The 24,599-nt window shown below is 33.2% G+C and overlaps 1 protein-coding gene across 2 annotated transcripts in view; it reads right to left on the reverse strand.

The window, feature by feature from the left end:
- LOC115886148 (dynein heavy chain, cytoplasmic) overlaps positions 1-24,599 on the reverse strand; it is a 151,151-nt gene that overhangs the window by 34,476 nt on the left and 92,076 nt on the right. The window contains exons 28-38 of one of the 2 annotated variants that reach the window (XM_030905224.1): positions 13,918-14,051; positions 13,687-13,863; positions 13,535-13,627; positions 13,145-13,173; positions 9,772-10,007; positions 9,389-9,566; positions 9,195-9,330; positions 8,911-9,133; positions 5,906-6,279; positions 2,537-2,724; positions 2,251-2,465 (exon numbers count right to left, since the gene is read on the reverse strand). In XM_030905224.1, the coding sequence (XP_030761084.1) occupies positions 2,251-2,465; positions 2,537-2,724; positions 5,906-6,279; positions 8,911-9,133; positions 9,195-9,330; positions 9,389-9,566; positions 9,772-10,007; positions 13,145-13,173; positions 13,535-13,627; positions 13,687-13,863; positions 13,918-14,051 (1,983 nt within the window). The remainder of the gene's footprint in view (positions 1-2,250; positions 2,466-2,536; positions 2,725-5,905; positions 6,280-8,910; positions 9,134-9,194; positions 9,331-9,388; positions 9,567-9,771; positions 10,008-13,144; positions 13,174-13,534; positions 13,628-13,686; positions 13,864-13,917; positions 14,052-24,599) is intronic. The other variant, XM_030905223.1, reaches the window with a different exon arrangement.

Consider the following 24,599-nt stretch of genomic DNA (forward strand, 5'->3'; position numbering starts at 1 on the left):
TTCAATGAAAACTTAACAAAAACCACCGAAAATTAACTAAAACATTACGTTTATGACGTTTACGAAAATCTTTGTTATGCTGCAAAATAACTTTATTTTGGAATAAATTTAATAAAATGATTCATATTATTCACAATCAGGTCACAAAAAGAAATTCCTAAAATGTTTATCGTAATTTAGAATTCAATTCAAGAAAATTAGAAACAGCCCAACGAATAATCGATTCATTTTGTTTTGTTTTGTTTTCTTTCATGTTTCTCTGTTTTATTTGAACCACTGTTTTACAAAACACCTTGAAAAGCGTACATTACTTTGAATACCTTTCTGAATGAATAAATGTTGAGAATTATTGTCTCTTATCGCCACTTTACGAACTACTTTCAATCTAAGAAAATACATGTTTCACTCAACAATTATTGACAACGTATTTTGTTTTTTCGCTATTTTTTCGATGTATTTCGACAATTCCATCGACAGCCTAACCGGTCGTTCTTCTCTGGCCTAACCGTCAGCCAAGAACCGCCGCCATACCGCCGCGTGTGAACTGGTCCTTTGAGTCGCCAGTCGCCGCGCCGTGCCGTCGTGGCGGGTTTGCGTCAGACGACGATGTTAAGCAACGTTGCCGTAGTTACAACAATTTCAAATTCAAGACATTCGAAGCAATCAAATTCGTATTAAATTTTAAAAATAAGACAGAGAAACATGAAAGGAAATAAACAAAACAAAAATGAATTGATTATTTGTCGGGCTGATTTCGATGTATTGAATTCTGAATTACGATAAACATTTTAGAAATTTCTTTTTTGTGACCTTATCAATAACCAATTCATTTGTGTTTTGTTTGTTTCCTTTCATGTTTTTCTGTTTTATTTTTAAAATTTAATAAGAATTTGATTGCTTCGAGTGTCTTGAATTTGAAATTGTTGAAACTACGGCAACCTCGCATGACGCAAGCTCGACGCGGCGGCGCGACGAAGGAGCAGTTACCAGTGATCAGTGATGCGCCGCTCTCTTGGCCGGCGGCCGACGCGACGATTGGGCTGTCGATGGAATTGAAATACATAGAAAAAATAGCGAAAAAACAAAATACGTATTTAAAATTGTTGAGTGAAACATGTATTTTCTTAGATTGAAAGTAGTTCGGAAAGTGGCGGTAAGAGACAATAATTCTCAACATTTATTCATTCAGAAAGGTATTCAAAGTAATGTGTGCTTTTCAAGGTGTTTTGTAAATCAGTGATTCAAATTGTGATGACCTATATGAAAATAATGTGTTAAAATGGGGACTCTTATTTTAGTAGTTATTATAATAACTACAGCATGTACAAGTAAAGCAGCACAGTGAAGTGTATTTTAGTTAAGTGTATATCGAAAAAGAGAACTGTCACAGTTACATCGATCTGTCATAAGTATCTTTTTTAATGTTGGGTAAGATTTTTAATTTAACTTTTTAACACATTATTAAACATTTAACTTTTAATTTATTTTATGTAATAATATCACAATCTTAAAAATGTAATGCATCTCTGCAAACTCCTCAGGTGTTGTGATTTTATGACTTACTTTTAACATATACTTTCTTGTCCCTATGGCAACATAGTGCGTCGAATTAACTGAAATCCGGGCTTGATCCGGGTAATTGGATGTAGTTGGCGATATCTGCCGGCGGTTCTCAAAATGTTGCGATTATTTGTTTAAATTTTCAAAGATAAATAACTCGGTTATTTTCAATTTATTTTAAAAATGGCAAAGAGAAAATATGTTTATTTTGACCAGATCTACCACCCCTTAAAATATCTGCACTCATTTCTGGGACACCCTGTATATTTGGGACAATTAATACACAGTTCGATCTCCAGTACCAGAAATCAATAGAAGAATTAAGTTAGCATGGAGTACTTATGGAAGAAACTCAATCAGATTCAAATCTAGAATACCACTTTACCTAAAGAAGAAAACATTCGACCAATGTGTACTACCAATCATAACCTACGCATGCGAAACCTGCACACTTAAAACGGACATTATAAGGAAACTGCAGTCGTACAACGGTCATTTGAACGAAATATGCTGGGAATAACCAAGAAAGACCGTAAAAGCATTGAGCGGATACAACAAAAGACCCAGGTAATAGATGTGAACGGACGGACAACAGATGAACCACAAAAATTACAGGATCATAATACAATTTGTAATAAAATTTCGATGAAATATCATAATCTTATAATTTATGCATTGTTTTTCACATACCTGTGGGAAAGTGGTTTCCTTCCTGGATCAGTAGGTGGGTTACAAGCCCCCACAAACTGGATGCGTTCTAAAGACACCCAAGTTTGATCGCTGGCTCTGTAGAATCCTTTCTGTTCGACTATTTGACGCAAGAACATTATAACGCGCTGGGTACCGTAATTGTCCATGTCCGGTAAATTAATTTCGTCGCAGAATAGTACCAACCATTTACCAAGCTATTGATGAAATACAGATAACATAAATTGTAATAAGCACATACTAAAATATAAAGAATTCTAGTATTTACCTGTACTGGTGATAGAACAACTCCGTTAGGTGTTTTTCTGTACTCGCAGTAGTGATCAAAGGTTTTAAGCAAAAGTTCGGGAGTTGTGGCCGACGAGAAATTGAGACCAACTACTTCCATGTCAGGCAGAGCTCTTAAAGCCGAGAATAATGTCATGGTTTTGCCTGAACCGGGTGGACCACATAATACTGAAATAAAAAATAAATCAATTTTAGATCTGTAAGTACTTAAATAATTAATATTTATCAGTAAAAAAATAGTTTTTTTGTACAGTGAGAAATATCTAGAATCTGATTTGAGACGATGATGATCGCAGAATATTATAAATATTAATAAATATAATAATTATAATAAATATTATAATTATTCCAAAAAATACATATAAGCAATACCAATTGAGGAGCAGACTGACGTCCCATACCAATCTATTTATTTTACTAAAAAAAAGTTTCTAATAATTTTTAAGTTATCTATGGATGGGTTTAAATATAAATCCGTCATACGTCGTGTCTTGTTGTTTTTAACCAGTTTTATTGGTTTATTTAAAATGACAGATCGTATTTCAATTTTATTGGTTTGACGGAACGATGAACGACAAACGGACGCCGATGCGTATGAACTCGCCTTTAGATTTTTGTCATTTTTGACGCTTGTCAAAGTCTTGCGAAATTATAGGTTAGAATTTTGTGCCAACTTTTGTTAAATACCCTGCGTTTTGGAAGATGATGCATGTTGATTCGTATTATTACGTGTGTTTTGTGTCTTCTTCAAGTGGAGGAAAAATCGAGTGAAAATTAACTGTAGACCCAGAGCACAGTTTATGGTTTATACAGAAAGTTTTATACACCAATGAAGTTGCCATCGATAAAGTTTGTATACCATTTCGTCGTAGATAAGTGCATCTCGTATATGGTAGAAGGATCAAACTAAACACATACAAAAAACTGGAGTAGCTGTAAAATATCGACATCACACGATAGGTAAATAATGGATTTTAGTACTGCAGAAAAATAATGTCAAAAGGTACTGGTTTAAAAAAATTAAGATTAAAGTTAATTAATCAACCTTTAAGGTATAAAATTTGGTAGGTGTTATTATTAATAAAATAGTTTGTTTTATTTACCTATGTTGTTTTATTTATTCCTGTGGAATATTACAAATTTGTATTTGTACATAAGTTATATTGATAAATATAATCATAAATGCGGGTAGTTTCATAAAGCTTGAAAGTAAATAATAGTTCTTTTTTATATTTTTTTGGTATGTAGTGTCTTGTTCTTGTTTGTTTTGTATTTACACATACCGTTTTTATTAAATAAAATAACTCGATTACATTTTTTCAGTTTTATACAGTTTTTTTCACAATATTTTGAAGTAATCACTTGTCACCTTGTCAATCAAATTTTAAATATATCCTGCAATGCGTTCCAGTTGTACCAACTTATTTCTTTGTAAAATAAAATAAACTACTTTGAAATTAAAATGACAGGCACATCTATCACTGTCAAGGATCTTCTCGTTGGACAGACTATAATTATAATAAATATTATAATTATTCCAAAAAATACATATAAGCAATACCAATTGAGGAGTCGACTTTCTAGATGCATTTTGTTAATTTTTCCGAATTTTGGCAAACAAGGAAAAACTGCCACGCTTTTTGCAAGAAACTTACCGAAAAACTAGTATACTTGAAAAATGGATGAAAAATCATAAAAATAGTTATCTATGTACATGTGAAAAATCTAGTTTTGATGATCTGAAAAAATTGAAAACAACTGTTGACTGTCCTTTAGAGGTGAAATTTTTCTTTATTTTTCTGCTACCACGGTTCATATTTCCAACTACATGGTTGTCAATCGTAGTTCCATTCATTATTTTAAGTAGTATTATTCAAAAAATAAAGAAGTTGTAGTACAAAAAAAAACTCTTCATCTGGCAATGACAAACAGCAGTATGCCTACAGCACACAAGGACATACTTCTGTTTGTTTACCGCCAATGATTCAGTTGGTAGCTCTGCTGAAAAAAATGTCAAGTTACCACATTTATTTATTTATTTCTTGACATTGTCATTCGTTTTCACACTTTAGTTTTGTATTACGAGTTTTTGGTTTAAATAAATTGTGTTGTGATACTTTAAACCTAACATTTTTTACTAGCAGATCTTGCAGTCAAGCGTTGTTCTTTTTAGAACCCCTTTTAGTGCGAAGGGTACAAGGTAGCTTAATAGCCGTTGCAAAAAACTCATCACAGCCTTATTACCAGGGTTCGGAAAACTACATGTTACTTTTAAAAACTACATTAACCACATTACATGTAGTTAATGTAGTTTATGTAGAGGGTGTAGTTTATGTAACCTATGTATGTAACTTTCAAATATCAAAGGTTTGAGGTGAGGTTATAATAAGTTGAATCTATAAAAACACATAATGTATTTAAGAAAACAGAAGAAATATGGCTTTAAATATAATATTTACATCATATTATCTCTATTACACCTCATACAAAGAAAATTATTCATAATATCAATACATAGTTTGTTCACGTAGTTTTCATGTAGTTAATGAACGGGAAAAGACGTAGTTTTTGAAGAAAAACTACACGTAGTTAATCAGGTAAATTACGTCTTAATTAACTACTTCCGAACCCTACTTATTAGAATAATTTGAACGGGAAAGCGGTAGTAATGGCACTTTATGTCCCTTAAGTGCTGTTAAGGAGGTGAGTTTTGGTTTTTGATATTTACATCAAAAACCAAAACTCACCTCCTTATAACTGTTTATCTATTTATAATTAATTTTTGTTTCCTAAAATATTTTGATTAAAAGAAAATATGTAAAAGTGAATCAATCTTAATCACGTGACTAAAAGTTTATTTGGTATGATATATACAGGGTGAGTCTTAAATAAGTGCAAATATTTTCAGGGTTGGTAGATCTCCATAAAAGAAACATATTTTCTCTTTACCATTTTTCAGATAAGTCCAAAATAACTCAGTTATTTAAGATTGAAATTTAAAAAAAAAATTTTTGGAAAAATTTTGAGAACCACCGAATTTTTTCTGCATCGCATCCCTTTTAGTGCCGTAACCATAGAGTAAAGCCGTAAGTAACTATGGTAATATTAGAGATTAAGAAATTATATGTGGGAAAATTTGCGGTGAACAGGCAGTTCTAAAAAGGTTTCGAAAAATATACGGGGAAATTAAAAAAACTGCACGATTTTCAACATCTTTTTTTTTGCGAAAAAAACCTCATAGACGTGTTCTTGGGGTCGAAATATACCAGCCCTGAAAATATTTGCACTTATTTAAGACTCACCCTGTATAATGCTGGATACCTGTAAATCTGCCTTAATATACATTTACCTAAGGGTTTGTGTTCCGCTAACCAAGTGTACAACAGCGACTCGTGTCGTACGGTATCCAATGTGGGTACTACAATATCTGGAGAAGCGACTTTATGGGTCTCCACTTCAATCTGAGGTACCTTGTTAGACCAAGGCGCCCATTCCCCTTCTATGGTGACCTCGTAATCGATTATTGGCGTATTGTTGTCGGGAGGAAGCGGTACCGTTGTAATAGATCTGACAAAGTCGCCTAACTCCGAACGAACTTTAAGCTTGGCATCGCCGGCGAAGCTCCATAGTATAGCGTAAATTAAACATTTGGGAATGTAGCGTTCCAAGGTTTCGAAGGCTAAAGGAAAGTCGTTGTGGGAGTGATTGTATTGTAAAACATTCCTGAAATTAAAAAAATATATATTATGAATTAGGTTAGGTTTATGGTTGAAATATGGCAACCTCGACCCGCTCGTCGATAGACGACGCGACGGGACGAGTTGGCAGAAAACCCTATAAGTGCATGCGTTCTCAATAGGCAGTGTTGCCATTCTGTTCCCCTATAAGTAATTGTGCAGTTTAACAACCTGTATAAATAATAATATACAGTGTCACAGTCACAGATCAAGTGCGCATATTTTTGTTATTTACTGACATACTCTGGTTTATTACTCAGGTAGATTTCGACAGACGATGACAGATGAAAGACAGGTGACGTCCATACCAATCTATTTATTTCACTAAAAAAAGTTTTTAATATTTTTAAGTTAACTATGGATGGGTTTATATCTAAATCCGTCATGGGTCATATCTTGTTGTTTTTAACCAGTTTCATTGGTTTATTTCAAAAATGACAGATCATATTTCAATATTATTGGAACGATGAACGATGCAAGGACGTAGATGCGTATGAATCCGAATTGAGATTTTTGAAGGTTGACAAAGTTTTGCCAAATTATAGGTTATAATTTCTGTCAAATAATGTCCAATAACCTGCGTTTTGGAAGATAATGCATTTGGATTCGTGTTATTAAGTGTGTTTTGTGTTTTTTGAAGCTAAGTGGAGGAAAAATTGAGGGAAAATTAACTGTAGTTCATATTCAGTATCCAGTCTGGCCCCAGAGAGTTTTATACACCAATAAAGTTACCATCAATAAAGTTTGTATACCATCTCGTATAAGATACTAAAAACTGGAGTAGCTGTACAACAACGACATCACGCGATAGGTAAATAATAGATATTAGTACTGTAGAAAGATAATGACAAAAGGTACTGTTTTTTTTTTAAAATAAGATTATTAAGTTAATTAACCAACTTTTAAGGTATAAAATTCAGTGTAATTATTAACAAAATATTTTGTTTTATTTATTCCTGTGCAAGCCGAACAAAAATACAGCGATTAGCAGCTCTAGGTACAACTGGAGCAAGGAACAACATAGCGCAAGCTGCGCTAGAAGCAATTTTGGACTTGGAATCAATCGACAATCGTGAAGGCTCTGGCCGCTAAGGGTGCCCTAAGATTACGGAAATTCAATCTGTGGAACCATACCAACTACGGTCACTCGAGGATATTGCCAGTGATAGGAAAAATCATGGTGAACACGAGTCCACATCTGCTAGACCAGAAAACGGACTATATGCTCACCAAACATGATTTTGGAGAAAAGATAAGGATTCGCATCCCGACGATGAATGAATGGGAAAGCAACCGAGTAATGAACACTCAAGAGATAGCAGTCTACACAGATGCTTCCGCAAATTCAGGCGGCACAGGTATAGGCATCTTCTCAGAGGAACTAGACATCCGACGATTTTTAAGGCTATCGGATGACTGTAATATTTTACAAGCAGAGGTCTACGCCATAAAGGAAGCGGCTAGTTTGTATACGAGAGAAAATTGCTGATAGACCAATAGGGGATATAGTAATATACTCTGACAGCTTGGCCGCTTTAAGAAGCATCACCTTGCAATCAGTGAGATCGAAAACTGTGATGGAATGCCGAGAAGCACTGTCCTGGCTGCGTCGGGGCGGGGCTACGCTGTGCTGGGAGCCATGCCACAGCAATGTGGTGGGCAATCAGGAAACAGACAGACTCGCCAAAGACGGGGCCAGGGGAGAGGCCGTGGCAGATGACCCACCACTTGTGACGTTCAATACACTGAAGTAGGCTATAGGAACTGCCATCAAAGCCAAGCAGCAAGAGATGTGACAACACCGTGAGGACTGCGCTACAGCTCGAAGACTATGGCCAGTGGTAGATAGCAAAAAGACAAAACAACTACTAGAGCACAAAAAAGACCTAGTAATGCGTACTAAACACCTACGACGTGTGACGACACTTACAATTATGTAATTGTAGGTGTCGTCATTGGAAACTGTCCCACGGGGGTAAACCTCGTGAGATGGAAAATTTCCGACGACAACTCCTGCAGAGAATGGGGAGAGGAAACCTAACAAACCATAGAGCATTAGGGCAAGGTTTTTTGGAGGGACTAAAGAAAGCAGCAGAAGCCAACATCAGCGACATCGGGAACTTTGCAAAAAGCTGGAAGTGCATTAACGCAAAGAAAGAATGAGAGGAAGGTTTGGTAAAACAATACAGGGGTATCGCAATGGGCCCAAGGCCTCCGAGTGAGGGATCAAATATGATCCCAAACCCCAGCAACCTAACCTAACCTATTCCTGTACAAAATTTTACTTGTACATAAGTTATATTAATAAATTTAAATAATAAATGTTTTGTATCAATACATACCTTAATTTTTTTTTAAATAAATTAACTCGATTACATTTCTTCAGTTTTATACAGTTTTTTTTTAAATATTTTAAGTGAAGTAATCACTAGTCACTCAAATTTTAAATATATTAATTTCCTGCTATGTGTTCCAATTATACCAACTTATCTCTTTGTAAAATAAAATAAACTACTTTCAAATTAAAATGATAAACATATCTATGACTGTCAAAGGATTTTGTCGTTGGACAGACTATATTATTGTTTGTATTTATATTAATAACAACTTATTTCACCTGACGCTCTGATTTAACATAGAAAACAGCGAACTCAAAGCTCTTAGTCTGGTAAAGTCCATAATATGTTCCTGTTCCATTGAATGTTCTAAACATCTGATGACTAAACCATCCGGTTGAAGGAACGGTTGAAGCAGATTGGCAACATCCTGCTGTACTTGTAGTGTAGGAGACACTGTATCTTCCTTGTTTTCTATTTTCTTTCCAAAGCTATCGTCTTCTCCTAAATATATCATTGTCATATTTTAAAATTTATTTATTAATAAATATAAAAATAATCATACCTTCCTCTAGAGGAATATGTTTAAGACGAAGCATGTAGTTCTCGAAGATCATTTCCGTGGTTAATACATCTTCCGAAAACCATACCATACCACAACGAGAAACGGTGGCTAGAGTAGCGTATTTCAGATCTTGCACCTAAAAGTGTAAATCAACGTATATTTTTGCTGTTTCATTGGCGTTTTGAAAAATGTACCTCAAACATTACACGGACATTAGGTGGCAGAGAAAGACGTTCGCCGTTAGGTAGCGTAAGCAATTTGTTATCATCCAGGACAGAGTTCAAATTTTCTACCCATTCTGGATCTACATCGCCATCGAATATTATCCATTGGCGTTTATTAATTTCACCTCTTACGTTGTCAATGATTTTCCTGAAATAAAAATAATCATATATAAATATACTCTTCTAAGTTATTTCGTGAATCAATATTTACAAAATAAGATATTACTACCCCAAAGTACACAGTTTGTTTTTCTAGTGTGTTGAAATTTCAATATTTCTTTAAGTTATCTGGTATAGATTACAAAATACAATATAATTTAGCTGCATCTTAAGTTAATTAAGACTATTTATACCTTAGTATGTGAGTAAAGAGACCATCTGTCCATTCTCTAGTGTTGGGATCCAGAACACCGTACAATGCTTCCTTGCTGATGGCTTTAGGATCAATAACATGGGCTACACCTTCCACACCTTCAAATCGTTCCAGTGCTTTAAGAAGTACTCTCCATGCGGAACTTTTTCCAGAACCGCTTGGGCCCACCATCATCAAACCATGGTTTAAGTTGCAGATTTGGTATAATTGAAGAACCTAGTATATAAATTTAGTTATGTTATATAAAACAGAAAAAATATAAAAATAAGAGAAATTATATAGGTATTCTATACTTTAGTTAGAATGTGTCGATTAAGCTTAATCTCGCGACTAAAATTTTATTTGATATGAACTATATGTATATTCTCAAACGTATTGTATTTTATTTTTATTAAAAAAAAATATTACAAAAAATCATAATAAAGACCCAAATATTTCATAAATTTTAATAAACAACTATATTTAGCGACAAAAATAAAATAAACTAATGATAATGTTCTAAATTAAAACAAAGCTATAAAGCACAATTAAGTAACATTGTTGATCATACCTTTGCTACCCAGGTGTCTCGCTGTGCAGCATGAAAAAATGATGTGCTGATTTACACAATAGACAATGACAAATAAAATAAAAAATCAAAAAAAATCTGAACGTCATTTGTAATAGATCTGAAATAAACAACTGGCTTGTCTAAATCTTGTTTTAGTTTTAAAATAAACTTGAAAATTTTATTTATAAGTCACAATAGTCTTCTTCTTCTTCTTCGGGTTCCATCTCCTAATGGAGGTTGGAAATCATCATGGCAATTCTAACTTTGTTAACGGCTGCTCTGAATAACTGGTTTGAAGTCATTCCAAACCTTTCTCTCAAATTCTTGAGCCATGATGTTATTCTTCTTCCTTGGCTCCTTCTGCCCTTTATCTTTCCTTCTATTATGTTCTGCAGCAGGACATATTTAGGTCCTCTCATTATGTGTCCAAAGTACTCAAGCTTTCTCTTTTTAAGAGTGTTAATCACCTCTTCGTCCTTCTGAATTCTGCGTCGCAGTTCTACATTTGTAACCTTGTCAGTCCATGCAATCCTCAGCATACGCCGATAACACCATCTTTCGAATGCCTCAAGCTTCTCCATTTCGGCCTTTTTAAGTGTCCAAGCCTCTGAACCATAGAGTAGAGTTGCAAATATGTAACCCCTTAGCATTCTTAATCTAAGCTTTAAGCTTTAAGGCTGCTCTGGCTATTTCTATTCGAGCTTTTATTTCTGCTGATTGATCCAAGTTTTCGGTCAACCAAATGCCTAGATTATTTTTGTACTCTCTCCATAGGTGTATATATCATCTATTAGAACATTGGCTTGGACATCTTCTCTCTTAGTGATTATCATAAATTTAGTTTTCTTAGGGTTCATTTTCAGGTCATACACCCTCCACGTTGTCTGCTATAAAGACGGTATCGTCCGCGAACCGCATATTATTTAAGACCTGCCCATTAATAGTGATGCCCTCCTTTCTACTAGTCAAGGCCTCCCGAAAAATTGATTCGCTATATATATTAAACAATAGCGGAGAAAGTATACATATTCGACGCCGCTGAGAATCTTTACTTCATCAGAAAGTTGGTCGTCCACTATAACCTTCGCTGTTTGCCCCCAATCTTTGAATAAAAAGACTAAGGAAAGAGCATATCAAAAATCTTAGGTACACCGCGATGGGCCTCAAATATGGCCGACTTAAATTCCGGTTTATCAGTGTCGTTCTAATTTTATTTAAAAAATGTAAAACTATGATGTAGGGTAGACGTGGGGTAGACTCAATAATTTGTTGTTTTATTTTACGTTGTGAATAAATGTTGGTAGTTAATAAACTTGTTATAAAAATATATAATTCTAATAAAAATAGATAAGTTATAATAAGTATTTATTACCACAAACATCCGATACGCTACTGAAGCAGGTAAGTCAAATTAACGTATCTAAATTCTTTGACATCTAATCTTTGACAAGTAATAAATAAAAGCTAAAATGTAAGAAAAATATATAATTTAGTTAATTTAAGTGAATTTCATAAATGATCGGTTTACTACACGTATGTATATTATATAGCCACTTACTAGCGAAAAGTTGTTCCATTATTTCACTCAATTTTTGCCGAGATCTACCGCACGCTACACAACCAACTACTTTAGAGTCTTTTTCGATAAATCGCGATAGTGTGACTGTTAATTTAAGTGCTGCCACAATTTCCATCTAGATTTGCTACCTTTATACAACTATCAGTAGTAGAATAAATAATAAATAACATAAAATTAGCTCCGTAAAGACTGACAAATCCACAAAATTTGAAATCAAATTCAAATGTGTCAAATGAATCGTCAAACAGAACTGTCAAGGATCCCCACCCTAGAGTGCTTTTATGGTGCTTTTTCCGCCCACCATGCATGAATACATGGATAGCATTATGCTCCTTCCTTAGTCTTCTTATTCAAAGCCCCCAATAAAGATTTGCTATTATCCTGATATCTCGGCTATCGATATTCATGCCTTTAAGTATTTCAATTAGTCTATGATGTTGAACTTTATCGAAAGCCTTATCAAAATCTATAAAACACACATACGGGTCCTGATTCATATCAATACACCTCTGTGCTAACACATTTATGCTAAACAGAGCATCTCTCGTACCCGTGCCTCTTCTAAACCCTACTTGGTTATCACTGATTTCTGAGTCCACCTTAGCAAAAATTCTATTATAAATAATTCTCAAAAACACTTTCAGTGTGTGACTCATCAGGGCAATTGTTCGATGGTCGGAACATTCTTTGGCATTGGGTTTCTTGGGCAATGGTACAAAATTAAACATTAACCAATCCTTTGGTATAATGCCCGTAGTATATATAACATTAAAAAGATTAACCAAAATTTCAATGGCTTCATCATCTATAAGTTTGAGAAACTCGATTGGAAGTTCATCAGGACCATTCGCTTTGCCACTCTTGATCTGTTTAATTGCGTGTAATACTTCTCGCAAAATGGTAGGACCTGTGGCTTCTGAGAAACTGGGCACCATGTCCGGACGATTAAAAAAGGTCTTTTATATAATCAGACCAACTAAGCAGCTGTTGTCACAATAGTCACTGAGTTAAATAAGTACTGAGTATTGTAGCAAATTAAAAAAAAAATCAAAAACAGTGAATTTATTTCACTGATAATAAAAGTATTTTGATTAGATGACAGAAAGATTGGTAATCTGTTTTCTTTTGAGTTAAAAAAATAATCTAAAATAAAATATCAAAGTGACAATAAAGACATTAATTTAGAAATGTTTTAATACATAAATTATATGATTCAAAGCTTACCTTCTCCATCCAAGCGGAACCTTGCTCATCTCCTTCGCCGCAAACCAAGTATTCTTCGGCACACAAAATGGTAGGACCTGTGGCTTCTGAGAAACTGGGCACCATGTCCGGACGATTAAAAAAGGTCTTTTATATAATCAGACCAACTAAGCAGCTGTTGTCACAATAGTCACTGAGTTAAATAAGTACTGAGTATTGTAGCAAATTAAAAAAAAAATCAAAAACAGTGAATTTATTTCACTGATAATAAAGTATTTTGATTAGATGACAGAGAGATTGGTAATCTGTTTTTCTTTTGAGTTAAAAATAATCTAAAATAAAATATCAAAGTGACAATAAAAGACATTAATTTAGAAATGTTTTTAATACATAAATTATATGAATCAAAGCTTACCTTCTCCATCCAAGCGGAACCTTGCTCGTCTCCTTCGCCGCAAACCAAGTATTCTTCGGCACAAACTTTACGAATTTCATCTTTTAATCCTAAAACATTTTAACCAATTAATACATTCAAGTTTTTTAATAATATATAAAACAAATACCCTTCATTTCAGCTCTGGTGTATTGAACATTCGGGAACACATCATTCAATAAACTAAAGAGAAGAGGAATATCTTCAGCTACCAATTTGGGCACCATAGTTTCACAAACTGACTGAATTAAAATCTCTTGTTCCGGTAAGTTTTCAGCAATACTAGCTTCATCAATATTTGTTTCTCCTAATTGAAAAAAAATGTAAATAGATAATAAATACAGATTTTACAAAACGTTACCTCTCTGCTTCATGTTTTCTTTTATTCTTTGTATCCTGTCTCGTTTTACGTTTCCAGCAGAAATAAGCACCGATTTTAAGGCCCGAAGCCCAAAATCGTAATGCGACTGGTTGGACAGCTGTTCATCACAAAGCCTTAAAAAATTATAAAGAGTGAGCATTGAAATAAAAACAAATGCATATTTTAATTAAAAGCTTTTAATGCGAAGTGTACAAGACGCCGAAGCAGCTTAACAGCCGTTGCAAAAAACTCATCGCGACCTTATTAGAATATTTTGAACGGGAAAGCGGTGATAATGGCCCTTTATGCCCCATAAGTGCTGTTAAGGAGGTGAGTTTTGTTGATCTAAATAATAATTCTTTATATATTTATAATTCATTCATTCTTGTTTCCTAAAATATGTAAAAGTCGGCAACGCTGTGCTAGTCAAGCTTAATCACGTGACCAAAAGTTTATTTTTTATGATTTATATACAGGGTGGCGCACCTCATTCGCCTCGGTTGATTATACGAAAACAGATAGATGTAGAAACATAATTTTTATGGGTACATGTAGTGATGCAATGCGCATAATTTAAAATTATTTTCAAATGTACAGGGTGTGTCAGAACTAAGATCCATACCAAAGTTATATTTTTTCTTATGGAACACGCCCGGTATTTTATTTCATTTTCGGATTCTTGGGCATACGATATACGATAAGGCATTTATTATAAGGGTTTAATATGTTTAAATGCTTTGGTTTTTGAGATATTTAAAGATATTTAAATATGCATACTATAATAAAAAAGTTTGTCAACGCCTTGAACATTACTTTTCGGAATTAATTCTTCTGCTGAATTTCGAGCCAGAGAAATAAACTTTACTAAAAAAATTGATTCCTTCCTTAAATGTATACAGGGGTATCAAAAATTGCTGGTCTCTTTTAAATATTTATTTTACATAAAAACTTCGCTATTTCAAATACAACACCCTGTATTTTTTTAAATAAATCAAAGCAGATTTAAATGCTCTATCAAACTATATTAGGGTTTCCTATACCTATCTAGCTTAGATTTTGAATAAAAACGATTTTTCAATAAAATGGCAATCAAGATGGCTGGTGTCGCCATGGCAATTTGCTAGTGACAGTTAATAGCAATTTTCAAAATCGACATTAGTTATGGACTTTATTTAAATTTATAACAGTTTACTTTTATTTAATTTACCTACTATAGTCTGTGAAACGAATAACTTTGAATTTGACAGTTCCCACGGGCTTTTCTAGTGTTAATTTTATTAGGTTAGCAACTTGCGGCCATGCTGACGCAATGCCGTCTCTAATAGAACAGCCTCGGAGCGAGATTTATGACGTCACGCTAGTTAGATAATATGGATTAATAAATATGTTGTAGAATACATGGAAAATATAATTATTCCTCGTATTTTTGGTTTGTACCTTAAAAATGATATAGTTTACATGAAATACATCATATACAGTTAATAAATACAATATATATACCTACTTATAGTAATAAATACTTTGGCAAATAAACTATGAACCATACAAATGCACCAAATGTTTTACAATATTCAAATAATGAATTGTACATAGGATAATGGGTAAAATGTAAAATATAATTTAAATTTTGGGGTTTGAAAATAGATCTAATTTAACAAAAAACATTCAATATCTACTAATAGTGATGATATTCTGCAAGTATCAATGTTCGAAAAATTATATTTGCAAATAATACAATACCATAGGCAGTAGATATTGAATGTTTATTGTTAAATTTGATCGATTCAAACCCCAAAATTTAAAATATATTTTACATTTTACCCATTATCTTATGTACATATTCATTATTTGTATATTGTAAAACATTTGCTGGCATTTGTATGGTTCATAGTTTATTTGCCAAATGATTTATTACTATAAATAGGTATATATATATATTGTATTTATTAACTGTATATTATGTATATTTCATGTAAAATATATCATTTTTAAAATACAAACCAAAAATATGAGGAATAATTATGTTTTCCATGTATTCTACAACATATTTATTTATTAATCTGTAGTATTTAATTGCGCGACGTCATAAATCTCGCTCCGAGGCTGTTCTATTAGACGGCATTGGTCTGATATTTAGAAATGTCAAAAGCTGATATGACATTTTACTTTTCACAATTATGACATTTCGTGTTCATTTTTGTAAGAAGAGGAAGAACTGTCACTTGTTTTATTATTTTCCTTTTCTATTTCACGAAAGTAAAAAGAGTTATCTATCTGATTCGTTCAGGCACTCAATTTAAAGAATATCAGTAATTTTTTTGATAGAGGGATTTTATATTTGCCATGTTGGTAAAAAATAACGGTCAAAATTCAAAGTTAACATTTTATAGACTATAATAGTTTAATAAGTAAGTATTTATTATTTTATAAAGAAAAATAAAGTAGTTCTTCTTGATTTATATTACGATGACTTGTAGATACATATATTGTATTTTCTATAAAAGAACCAATTAAGGCAAATTAATTTTCTTCACTTCCAACGACAGGTTTCTGCCTAATAGGTTTTTCATGTACCACGCTTATCAAGAAAATTCCTATTTGGACATCTTTAAGCATTAACCCTTCAGGCCAACAAGCAATTCTCCTCACAAAATAAAATCACTAGTAACTAGTAACATATCCATTCCTTCCGCCAGCAGACACTGCTTCATTTTTCTTGATAAAATAATAAATACTTACTTATTAACCACATTGTAGGTAAATTAAATAAAAATAACCTGTTATAAATTTAAATAAAGTCCATAAACTGATGTCGATTTTGAAAATAGCTACTAAGTGTCACTAGAAAATTGACATGGAGACAACCTAACCTAACCTAACCTAACCAGCCATCTTGATTACAATCAAATACGTTTAAATAAAATATACGGCGGCCTCCCCATAAGAGCAATGAGAGGATTTACGTCCCAGTCAGGGCCATGTAAGTGAAATATTAAAAATGGTTCCAGCAAAAGTTTCCCAATTATGACGGGTGATGGCGCTGATCGTCAAAATTTTTGTACAGGGATTTTGCTTACCGACAATACGACGTGAGCCTTGTTTCGTGAGCTACGACCGGACCAGGGACCAATCAGAATGATCAGTCTTTCTTGGACATTTGCCGCGGAAGTGTGTGTTAATTTCTGTTGTGATAAGTGTGGTTGTGTTTGCAGTTTGATTTTTCGGTTTTGATATTATGTTAAAATTAATTTTGAAGTATTGTATCACCTGTTTTTATATAATAGTACTTTTTTTTAGTTCTATGATCTGATATGTTATGATTTGTTAATGTTTGTTTAACAATGTTATACCAAAGAGGTTATACTTAATATATCAATTTGCATAGCCTAACTTTTTTATCAATAAACTTTGTAGATTTTCAGATTATTTAATTCCTTTTGTTTCCGTTTGTAATTTTATTTTTAAGACATATTATGTGATTGTTTCACATAATATGTTTTAAAAATAAAATTGCAAATAGCGAATAAAAATAATTAAAATAAAAGTGTATTTTACAATTCCCCCCGGCCCCGCACCCCTTTAGCTAACCTGTAAATGTCAGCTATGTCGAGAGATGGCGTTACGAAAATGGAACCGATTTATTACAAGGAACTTGGGCTTCTTTTTCGTTAGTATATTCTGTGGTCCCAGTATTGAAGGAGGACAGAAAATCGAGTAGAATGTTCAAGACATAGGTTCATCCTTGTTTAGTCAAACCTCCTACAAACCAAGGATAGACTTATGTAGGAAATGCATTGAAATTCTATAGCCATCCTTCAATATCGGGACAGGAATTTAAGCGGTACCCTCCGTATACTTTATTTTAAACGTATTTGATTACAGTGTTATTGAAAAATCTAGGAAATCTAAAAAAAATAGGAAACCCTAATATAGTTTGAAAGAGCATTTAAATCTGCTTCGACTTATTTAAAAAAATACAGAGTGTTGCATTTGAAATAACTAAGTTTTTATGTATAATAAATATTTAAATGAGACCAGCAATTTTTGATGCCCCTGTATACATTTAAGGAAGCAATAAATTTTTTTAGTAAAGTTTATTTCTCTGGCTTGAAAGTCAGCACAAGAACTAATTCTGAAAAGTAATGTACGAGGTGCTGACAAACTTTTTTATTATAGCATGCATATTTAAATATCTCAAAAACCAAAGCTTTTAAACATATTAAACCCTTATAATAAATACCTTATTTTCTGCCCAAGAATCCAAAAATGAAATAAAATACCGGGTGTTTCATAAGAAAAAACATAACTTTGATATGGGTGTTAGTTCTGACACACCCTGTACATTTCAAAATAATTTTAATTATGCACGTTGCTTTCCAACATACACCCATAAAATATTTTATTTCTACATCTTTCCGTTTTCGTATAATCAACGGAGGGGAATGAGGTGCGCCACCCTGTATATTATAAATTTAAAATTAATTAATCAAACACGAAATAAAAAAAAACAGTTAAAAATTTACGTTTGAGTATACATTATTATTTCTCTACAATTCCAATGACTTACTTGAAGAAGGGTACAATTTTACAGGCTAACTTTTCAGCAGATCTAAAACCTTGCGAGAATAACATAACTTCAGCAATAAGCTGCCTATCTGGTGTGGTCATAGCCAACGACCTAAAGAGTTTCTTCAAATTGTCGGGCAAGTTGGACCTTCCGGCATACCCGGGGTTCATAGTAATAAAGATTGCCATATCTGGGGAAACTCTGACTTGTTTTCCGACCAATTCCACGCTGATACCTTTAAAAAATATTATTAGTATCCAAATTTAGTAAAAAAATTGGTCAAGTGCGAGTCGGACTCGAACTGGCTTGTCTAAATCTTGTTTTAGTTTTTAAAATAAACTTGAAAATTTTATTTATAAGTCACAATAATTTCTTCTTCTTCTTCGGGTTCCATCTCCTAATGGAGGTTGGAAATCATCATGGCAATTCTAACTTTGTTAACGGCTGCTCTGAATAACTGGTTTGAAGTCATTCCAAACCATTCTCTCAAATTCTTGAGCCATGATGTTCTTCTTCTTCCTTGGCTCCTTCTGCCCTTTATCTTTCCTTTTATTATGTTCTGCAGCAGGACATATTTAGATCCTCTCATTATGTGTCCAAAGTACTCAAGCTTTCTCTTTTTAAGGGTGTTAATCACCCTTCGTCCTTCTGAACTCTGCGTCGCAGTTCTACATCTGTAACCTTGTCAGTCCATGCAATCCTCAGCATACGCCGATAACACCATTATATGCCTCCATTTCGGCCTTTTTAAGTGTCCAAGCCTCTGAACCGTAGAGTAGAGTGGCAAATACGTAACCCCTTAGCATTCTTAATCTAAGCTTTAAGTTTATGTCTCCACTACAGAGACATTTTTTTGAGTTTTACAAAGGCTGCTCTGGCTATTTCTATTCGAGCTTTTATTTCTGCTGATTGATCCAACTTTTCGGTCAACCAACTGCCTAGATATTTATATTTTTGTACTCTCTCCATAGCATATATCATCTATTAGAACATTGGCTCGGACATCTTCTCTCTTAGTGATTATCATAAATTTAGTTTTCTTAGGGTTCATTTTCAGGTCATACACCCTCCACGTTGTCTGCTATAAAGACGGTATCGTCCGCGAACCGCATATTATTTAAGACCTGCCCATTAATAGTGATGCCCTCCTTTCTACTAGTCAAGCCCTCCCGAAAAATTGATTCGCTATATATATTAAACAATAGCGAAGAAAGTATACATTCTTGACGCCGCTGAGAATCTTTACTTCATCAGAAAGTTGGTCGTTCACTATAACCTTCGCTGTTTGCCCCCAATCTTTGAATAAGAAGACCAAGGAAGGAGCATATCCTTTGAATAAGAAGACTAAGGAAGGAGCATAATGCTATCCATGTATTCATGCATGGTGGGCGGAAAAGCCACCATAAAAGCTCTCTAGGGTGGGGATCCTTTACAGTTCTGTTTGACGATTCATTTGACACATTTGAATTTGATTTCAAATTTTGTGGATTTGTCAGTCTTTACGGAGCTTATTTTATGTTATTTATTATTTATTCTACTACTGATAGTTGTATAAAGGTAGCAAATCTAGATGGAAATTGTGGCAGCACTTAAATTAACAGTGACACTATCGCGATAGTGTCACTGTTAATTTGTCAAGGATCCCCACCCTAGAGTGCTTTTATGGTGCTTTTTCCGCCCACCATGCATGAATACATGGATAGCATTATGCTCCTTCCTTAGTCTTCTTATTCAAAGCCCCCAATAAAGATTTGCTATTATCCTGATATCTCGGCTATCGATATTCATGCCTTTAAGTATTTCAATTAGTCTATGATAATTGAACTTTATCGAAAGCCTTATCAAAATCTATAAAACACACATACAGGTCCTGATTCATATCAATACACCTCTGTGCTAACACATTTATGCTAAACAGAGCATCTCTCGTACCCGTGCCTCTTCTAAACCCTACTTGGTTATCACTGATTTCTGAGTCCACCTTAGCAAAAATTCTATTATAAATAATTCTCAAAAACACTTTCAGTGTGTGACTCATCAGGGCAATTGTTCGATGGTCGGAACATTCTTTAGCATTGGGTTTCTTGGGCAGTATATATAACATTAAAAAGATTAACCAAAATTTCAATGGCTTCATCATCTATAAGTTTGAGAAGCTCGATTGGAAGTTTATCAGGACCATTCGCTTTGCCACTCTTGATCTGTTTAATTGCGTGTAATACTTCTTCTTGCAAAATGGTAGGACCTGTGGCTTCTGAGAAACTGGGCACCATGTCCGGACGATTAAAAAAGGTCTTTTATATATTCAGACCAACGAAGCAGCTGTTGTCATAATAGTCACTGAGTTAAATAAGTACTGAGTATTGTAGCAAATTCAAAAAAAAAATCAAAAACAGTGAATTTATTTCACTGATAATAAAGTATTTTGATTAGATGACAGAAAGATTGGTAATCTGTTTTTCTTTTGAGTTAAAAATAATCTAAAATAAAATATCAAAGTGACAATAAAAGACATTAATTTAGAAATGTTTTTAATACATAAATTATATGATTCAAAGCTTACCTTCTCCATCCAAGCGGAACCTTGCTCATCTCCTTCGCCGCAAACCAAGTATTCTTCGGCACAAACTTTACGAATTTCATCTTTCAGACCTAAAACATTTTAACCAATTAATACATTCAAGTTTTTTAATAATATATAAAACGAATACCCTTCATTTCAGCTCTGGTGTATTTGAACATTCAGAACACATCATTCAATAAACTAAAGAGAAGAGGAATATCTTCAGCTACCAATTTGGGCACCATAGTTTCACAAACTGGACTGAATTAAAATCTCTTGTTCCGGTAAGTTTTCAGCAATACTAGCTTTCATCAATATTTGTTTCTCCTAATTGAAAAAAAATGTAAATAGATAATAAATACAGATTTTACAAAAACGTTACCTCTGCTTCATGTTTTCTTTTATTCTTTTGTATCCTGTCTCGTTTTACGTTTCCAGCAGAAATAAGCACCGATTTTAAGGCCCGAAGCCCAAAATCGTAATGCGACTGGTTGGACAGCTGTTCATCACAAAGCCTTAAAAGATTATAAAGAGTGAGCATTGAAATAAAAACAAATGCATATTTTAATTAAAAGCTTTTTAATGCGAAGTGTACAAGACGCCGAAGCAGCTTAACAGCCGTTGCAAAAACTCATCGCGACCTTATTAGAATATTTTGAACGGGAAAGCGGTGATAATGGCCCTTTATGCCCCATAAGTGCTGTTAAGGAGGTGAGTTTGTTGATCTAAATAATAATTCTTTATATATTTATAATTCATTCATTCTTGTTTCCTAAAATATGTAAAAGTCGGCAACGCTGTGCTAGTCAAGCTTAATCACGTGACCAAAAGTTTATTTTTTATGATTTATATACAGGGTGGCGCACCTCATTCGCCTCGGTTGATTATACGAAAACAGATAGATGTAGAAACATAATTTTTATGGGTATATGTAGTGATGCAATGCGCATAATTTAAAATTATTTTCAAATGTACAGGGTGTGTCAGAACTAAAATCCATACCAAAGTTATATTTTTTCTTATGGAACACACCCGGTATTTTATTTCATTTTCGGATTCTTGGGCATACGATAAGGCATTTATTATAAGGGTTAATATGTTTAAATGCTTTGGTTTTTGAGATATTTAAAGATATTTAAATATGCATACTATAATAAAAAAGTTTGTCAACGCCTTGAACATTACTTTTCGGAATTAATTCTTCTGCTGAATTTCGAGCCAGAGAAATAAACTTTTCTAAAAAAATTGATTCCTTCCTTAAATGTATACAGGGGTATCAAAAATTGCTGGCCTATTTTAAATATTTATTTTACATAAAAACTTCGTTATTTCAAATACAACACCCTGTATTTTTTTAAATAAATTAAAGCAGATTTAAATGCTCTATCAAACTATATTGGGGTTTCCTATATCTATCTAGCTTAGATTTTGAATAAAAACGATTTTTCAATAAAATGGCAATCAAGATGGCTGGTGTCGCCATGGCAATTTGCTAGTAACAGTTAATAGCAATTTTCAAAATCGACATTAGTTATGGACTTTATTTAAATTTATAACAGTTTACTTTTATTTAATTTACCTACTAATAGTTTAATAAGTAAGTATTTATTATTTTATAAAGAAAAATAAAGTAGTTCTTTTTGATTTATATTACGATGACTTGTAGATACATATATTGTATTTTCTATAAAAGAACCAATTAAGGCAAATTAATTTTCTTCACTTCCAACGACAGGTTTCTGCCTAATAGGTTTTTCATGTACCACGCTTATCAAGAAAATTCCTATTTGGACATCTTTAAGCATTAACCCTTCAGGCCAACAAGCAATTCTCCTCACAAAATAAAATCACTAGTAACTAGTAACATATCCATTCCTTCCGCCAGCAGACACTGCTTCATTTTTCTTGATAAAATAATAAATACTTACTTATTAACCACATTGTAGGTAAATTAAATAAAAATAACCTGTTATAAATTTAAATAAAGTCCATAAACTGATGTCGATTTTGAAAATAGCTACTAAGTGTCACTAGAAAATTGACATGGAGACAACCTAACCTAACCAGCCATCTTGATTACAATCAAATACGTTTAAATAAAATATACGACGGCCTCCCCATAAGAGCAATGAGAGGATTTACGACCCAGTCAGGGCCATGTAAGTGAAATATTAAAAATGGTTCCAGCAAAAGTTTCCCAATTATGACGGGTGATGGCACTGATCGTCAAAATTTTTGTACAGGGATTTTGCTTACCGACAATACGACGGGAGCTACGACCGGACCAGGGACCAATCAGAATGATCAGTCTTTCTTGGACATTTGCCGCGGCGGAAGTGTGTTAATTTCTGTTGTGATAAGTGTGGTTGTGTTTGCAGTTTGATTTTTCGGTTTTGATATTATGTTAAAATTAATTTTGAAGTATTGTATCACCTGTTTTTATGTAATAGCACTTTTTTAGTTCTATGATCTGATATGTTATGATTTGTTAATGTTTGTTTAACAATGTTATACCAAAGAGGTTATACTTTTAATATATCAATTTGCATAGCCTAACTTTTTATCAATAAACTTTGTAGATTTTCAGATTATTTAATTCCTTTTGTTTCCGTTTGTAATTTTATTTTAAGACATATAAAATAGCGAATAAAAAATAATGAAAATAAAAGTGTATTTTACAATTCCCCCGGCCCTGCACCCCTTTAGCTAACCTGTAAATGTCAGACTATGTCGAGAGATGGCGTTACGAAAATGGAACCGATTTATTACAAGGAACTTGGGGCTTTTTTTTCGTTAGTATATTCTGTGGTCCCAGTATTGAAGGAGGACAGAAAATCGAGTAGAATGTTCAAGACATAGGTTCATCCTTGTTTAGTCAAACCTCCTACAAACCAAGGATAGACTTATGTAGGAAATGCATTGAAATTCTATAGCCATCCTTCAATATCGGGACGGGAATTTAAGCGGTACCCTCCGTATACTTTATTTTAAACGTATTTGATTACAGTGTTATTGAAAAAACTAGAAAATCTAAAAAAAAATAGGAAACCCTAATATAGTTTGAAAGAGCATTTAAATCTGCTTCGACTTATTTAAAAAAATACAGAGTGCTGCATTTGAAATAACTAAGTTTTTATGTATAATAAATATTTAAATGAGACCAGCAATTTTTGATGCCCTGTATACATTTAAAGGAAGCAATCAATTTTTTAGTAAAGTTTATTTCTCTGGCTTGAAAGTCAGCACAAGAACTAATTCTGAAAAGTAATGTACGAGGTGTTGACAAACTTTTTTATTATAGCATGCATATTTAAATATCTCAAAAACCAAAGCTTTTAAACATATTAAACCCTTATAATAAATACCTTATTTTATGTCCAAGAATCCAAATGAAATAAAATACCGGGTGTTTCATAAGAAAAAACATAACTTTGGTATGGGTGTTAGTTCTGACACACCCTGTACATTTCAAAATAATTTTAATTATGCACGTTGCTTTCCAACATACACCCATAAAATATTTTATTTCTACATCTTTCCGTTTTCGTATAA

Source organism: Sitophilus oryzae, unplaced genomic scaffold (genome assembly GCF_002938485.1).
Source record: "Sitophilus oryzae breed Bouriz unplaced genomic scaffold, Soryzae_2.0 scaffold_469_pilon_pilon, whole genome shotgun sequence".
NCBI lineage: Eukaryota > Metazoa > Arthropoda > Insecta > Coleoptera > Curculionidae > Sitophilus > Sitophilus oryzae.